Source organism: Fopius arisanus, unplaced genomic scaffold (genome assembly GCF_000806365.1).
Source record: "Fopius arisanus strain USDA-PBARC FA_bdor unplaced genomic scaffold, ASM80636v1 scaffold00019, whole genome shotgun sequence".
Taxonomy (NCBI): Eukaryota; Metazoa; Arthropoda; class Insecta; order Hymenoptera; family Braconidae; genus Fopius; species Fopius arisanus.
This window is the reverse complement of record NW_011887758.1, coordinates 1065025-1069992: the sequence shown is the minus strand read 5'-3', so window position 1 is coordinate 1069992 and position 4968 is coordinate 1065025. Positions and strand designations below refer to the sequence as shown.

Below are 4968 nucleotides of genomic sequence, written 5' to 3'. Positions count from 1 at the left end.
AAAAAAAAATGAAACGAAAAAGTTGAAAAACTTGTCGGTCAATTTCCCCAATTCATTTTTTCAATTGAGAAATTGAGTTTTAAAAACTACAAAAAAAAAATGGTTTTCCGGGAATGAAAAATAGATGAAGGCAAATTATTCGGTAATTGCTGTAGGAATTAATTCTTCCGCATTGCATAAATTTGCGTAGAAATCTCTCTGCAATATCTCGTGAAGGAATTCACCCCCCGATGGCCCGACGATAAATTCCCGGCTGGAATAATTAATTGCGCGGTAATTGCTCGTATATTATCAATTGATAAAGGTAGTTGACAATGAATTTTCATGTCCACGTGTTTGATAACCGGTGTATTTCGAGGGGATCAGGGTGCGGCCCAAGATGGCCACACCGGTAACTCGACGGTTGGAAAATCCAGGGGTTTAATCGATCAGGGGCTTTATTTTCGCAATGTTGACTTATCCACTCATGTCGCTATCTTTTTTATTCCCATCGATATAAGCTGGACAAAGGAGGGGTAATGTACCTATGAAGAAACCCAGTGGCAAGGGAAAACCACGAACGAAACAACCGAAGAAAGTGAAATTCATAAGTGAGTATTGACTCCAAAAAACAGCAATACTCAAAGAACTATTGATTTTATCAAAAAACATGAAATGACCTCATTCGTCGTAATTTTGATGAGCCACAAAAAAGTTCTCTACCATTTTCACGTGAGATCGATAGTTCTCGAGATAAACGGATGATTAAAAATAAATTGCAACTCGTACTTTACTTGCACTTCACTAATTAATTCTCTGGGGTGGAAAATACTCTGCAGTTCTATTCGAGTGATGAAAGAGATGTATCTCCTGGATAATTTGAATGAGTATCTAGATTTAAAGTGTAAAGTTGAACTTTGCACTTAGTCCCCCCTAAAATACAAACTATCAGCTAATTGAATCAACGATACTCCTGCACGTCATCACTTGGCAGTGAGGTGCATGACCCCCCAGTTAAATTATACATAATGCTGTTGGTGAAGAGGGGAGAGGGTGAGGAATAACGAGAGGGACAGTGGTATGAATTCTCAGAGGGTTGTACGGAGACAGGGAAATAGTTGGCGTCGATGGTCTGGCTGGTGGTGCGTGTACCCCAGCTGTAGACGTACCGGCGCCTAGAGACAATCGTTCCGTCGCCAGATCGATCTTCCTGGCTGACTCATATTCCTCACCCTCCACCCTCTTTGCTAAAATAGGGGTCACAATGACTTGTTTCACTGCAATCTGATGGAGATTGAGATGTTTCTGCAAATTTTCGGAGATGATTCAACGATTTCACATCAAACATCACATTAAATACGAATCCAGTGATATCTCCGAATCCATCACGGCTATCGAAATTTTTATTGGAACCTTTTTTGTAGATTTTGATGAGACCCACAAAAAAGATGCTTACGAAAATTTTGCTGTCTCTCTTAGATTCGGAGATATTAGACCCATTGGATAAATTGACTCGTGACAATTGATTCAGGAATTTAATTGGGTCAATGCGGATGAGTGGGCGATGGTCAGGGATTGATTAATGATTTTTTGTATTTAGCTACTGAGATTCGATGTCAAGAGAAGTCCAAGGGTGGCCTGTGCTACGAGGTGATTTTGGCAGAGCCAACGGGATCGAAACGTGCCCCATCACCACCCCAGACAGTTCCTGCCCAGCAGACTGCCATCGAGGATAAACTCAAAGCAGCTGAAGAGAGAAGACTCTCATTAGAGGCCCATAAACTTGCGTCAATCGCTGCCAAGATGAGCAGAATCGAGGAGACATCCCGCAAGAGGGATGAACTCAACTCAGCATTCATAGCAGCAACTCGAGACTCACTCGATGCTAAGATGAATAACTCCGAGGAGAAACGTGAGGCTCATATTGCCGAGTTGAAGAACAAACTGAAGGAGCACGTGAGAGAGATATTTTTTTTCATTCACTCGTTTTCCAGAGTAATTAAACACCCGTGAGCATTTATTAATGATATTTATATTTGATTTTTCAGCTGGAGGCTGTTGAGAAGACACGTTTGAATCTGGAGCAACAGACGAATGAGGTTCGTGCTGCTGTTGAGGAGAAACTCAAGACTGCTGCTGCACAGAGGGATGAGAACATGAAACACATGCTGGAGCGTCTGAAGGAACACGTCAGTATGAGCCATTGACCTCTCCATTGAGTCCCAATAAATGGAGGAAAATTGAATCGAATTCTTGAGGATTTAATTTTAATTTTTGTACTCAACAGGAGGAGCAAGTTGCCAGGGTTCGTCAAGGGATGACTGAACGTGTTCAGCAACTGGAGTCCCAGATTCAGGGAAAGCTAGATCAAGCACGAGAGCGCAGGGAGACAATAGAGCGCGAACAGAAGGAGAAACTCCGTAATCATGTAAGTCCCCATGATTCTGTCGTATCTATTTGATCAGTTGAATGGGGGTAATTAATGGACTGGTGGATGTGCATAGAACACAGTGAAGCTAGCTAAAGTACGAGAGACAGCTGATGTCAGTGCAATGCGAGAGCTCGAGGCCAAGAAACGAGAGATTGACCTGAAGGTCTCCATCGCCGAAGAAAATCGTCGGCGAGAGATTCAACGTCGTCTTCAGGCCATTCGTCAACATGTAATCCTCGATTGAAATCAATGCTTCTTCATTTTTTATTTTTATTTTAGGCACAGTCTTAAAAATGGCTTCTGCACACATTTGTAATTTTTTTTTTGGTGCTTTTTTCAGTTGCTGACTCGATCCAGATGATTAATCCATAGTTTTGGTTTTTCTAGTTAATTTTTTTTAGTTTATAATTTTTTAATATTGATTTTAATGGTTTTTGTTGCTATTTGTGAGGGCTATTTGGAGTTTTGGGGGATTTATTTTTGATATTAATTTGCAGGAGAGGCGTGCTGAGATGGTCAGACAGAACAAAGCAGCCCTGGCTGGCCAGGATTCGACCAAGACAGATGACAGTGCCTTACCAGTCGAAAATGAAACTGCCAGCTCTGGTTAAGCAATTATTCCAGCCACTTGCTTAATTAAACCCAACAATCTAACACGATTGCCATTATCCCATCATTAATCGCAGCCAAAACGAGATATCGTAGAGTTAAAGAACAAGAGCGATAATAGTTTAAAAGTTTATCATTAAATAACGAAAATATTTTGTTCACGCGTTGATGTTCATTAACCGGCGAAAAAAATATTACTCGTGTTTGATTAAACGGCGAATAAAAAATTATTGAATAAAGTCGTAATTATTGGACTCGGCGGGTTCATTGTTTGAATAAAATTCATATGAACTTCGCGAGCTTTATTAAATTGCTTCGTGCCATTTACCGTCGTTTTGGCAATTTACTGAACAACTGAGTGAGAAAATTAAAATGAAAGACACGAGATAATCAATGAGAGGGGGAATAAAAAATTAATAAGAATTAGGTTTAACGCGTATTTTCCAATTATTTTGCAACTCCGTGGATTTTGTGCCTCAAAGTGAAATTGCATTGTGCTACGTCTCTCTAATTTCGTACTGAAAAATTGCCGTGGAAAATGAATTAATGCGAAAAGACGAGAAAAATCATAAAAAAAATGACAAACTCTATGAAAAATGGTAACAAAAAAATATGTAACATTTAGATATATTTTATGCTTACGTTGTATTAATTATGTTCCATTTTAATTCTCATAATATCAAATACAATACCAAGTAACCGATGTTGAGATGTTGGCTTTGATAGCGGGAGAATTTTAACCGGAGAGAGTGTGCGACTGAGTGGTCTGCAGAAAATGTTTAAAAAGAAAAACCATTGGGCATTCTATTAATTCGAGGGTGATAATTGAATTTCTAGAGGGAAGGGGGGGATGCAGCGATTAAAAATGTCTCGGGCATTGAGGGAAAGGGTCAGAATGATTTTTAATCAATCGAACTTTTTAAGTGGAAAAAAAATAATTCAATCAATTTTCCTCGTTTTTAATTTCGACAATTTGCTGAAATTCATCGATGACCACCCCTCAGCTCAAAACGTCTCTTCATTAATTTAATATTAAACATTCATCGTCACTGAGACGAATTGAGAAAATTTTAAGTGCGACACAGTCCCAACTGGTTATCAATGAAAAATGGATAAAAAAAATGTGTCAACGTATGAATTAGCATTTCAAGTGGATGGTAAATGTAACAGTGCTTTATACAGTTTATACTAAGCTTCGAAAAAAGAATGAATATATAAAAGAAAAATAAATAAATCGTTTTGTACTCGATAATTGCCTAAGTATTGCGCTAATAAAAGAGCATTACGGAATAAAGGAATTCGTATGTAGTCTATTGACATTTAATGCTTCTGTGATGACTTTCACTATTTGTCTGATCGAAATATTTATTGAGAAAATTTATCAAGGGAAATTGGGCTCAATGGATGAAAATCGGGTGACGGGGGGATGAAAAATCGTGGCTGGACTGCCATGTCGAGGGGTGTATTCGCACAATATATATTATAACAGCTTTATTAAGAGTAATAAATGATCTATTTCACAAATTCTAAGTGAATGGAGTAAAATCTTTCAATCTCCCATCAATTATTAATCAATCAATTGTTATATTTACTTTTTCAATTCTATTATTCCCCTATCATTATTAATAAAAGAAAAAAATATTCGCAATCCTATTATTCCTAATTGATTTCCAATAATTAATTAACATTCACCAGGAGAATAATTCCAGAAATTTATGGAGAAGAATACGATTTTGATAATGGATCAGAACTCAGTGAATATCAGAAATATCGAAATTTTTGTAATGAGCATTTATCTAGATCTTGAAGTCCTCAGTAAAAAATGTTCCCAGCAAAATAGCGGATTTTCATTCCAAACATGAGATATTCCCGGAAAACTGAGTTAAGAGTTGAATTGGTTGAGAGGGTTGAGTTTCGCTGGTGAAATCACGAGTACAGGCAGAAAATTT

At 37.9% G+C, this 4968-nt stretch overlaps 1 protein-coding gene across 3 annotated transcripts in view; it reads left to right on the top strand.

The window, feature by feature from the left end:
* The window catches only part of stai (stathmin), an 8737-nt gene extending 4410 nt beyond the window's left edge, over nucleotides 1-4327 (top strand). Inside the window, exons 2-7 of one of the 3 annotated variants that reach the window (XM_011300830.1) lie at nucleotides 501-590; nucleotides 1580-1935; nucleotides 2028-2168; nucleotides 2267-2407; nucleotides 2484-2639; nucleotides 2908-4327. In XM_011300830.1, the coding sequence (XP_011299132.1) occupies nucleotides 501-590; nucleotides 1580-1935; nucleotides 2028-2168; nucleotides 2267-2407; nucleotides 2484-2639; nucleotides 2908-3021 (998 nt within the window). In that variant the 3' untranslated portion in view covers nucleotides 3022-4327. The remainder of the gene's footprint in view (nucleotides 1-500; nucleotides 591-1579; nucleotides 1936-2027; nucleotides 2169-2266; nucleotides 2408-2483; nucleotides 2640-2907) is intronic. The other 2 variants (XM_011300831.1, XM_011300832.1) reach the window with 2 other exon arrangements.
* Nucleotides 4328-4968: the final 641 nt, after the last annotated feature.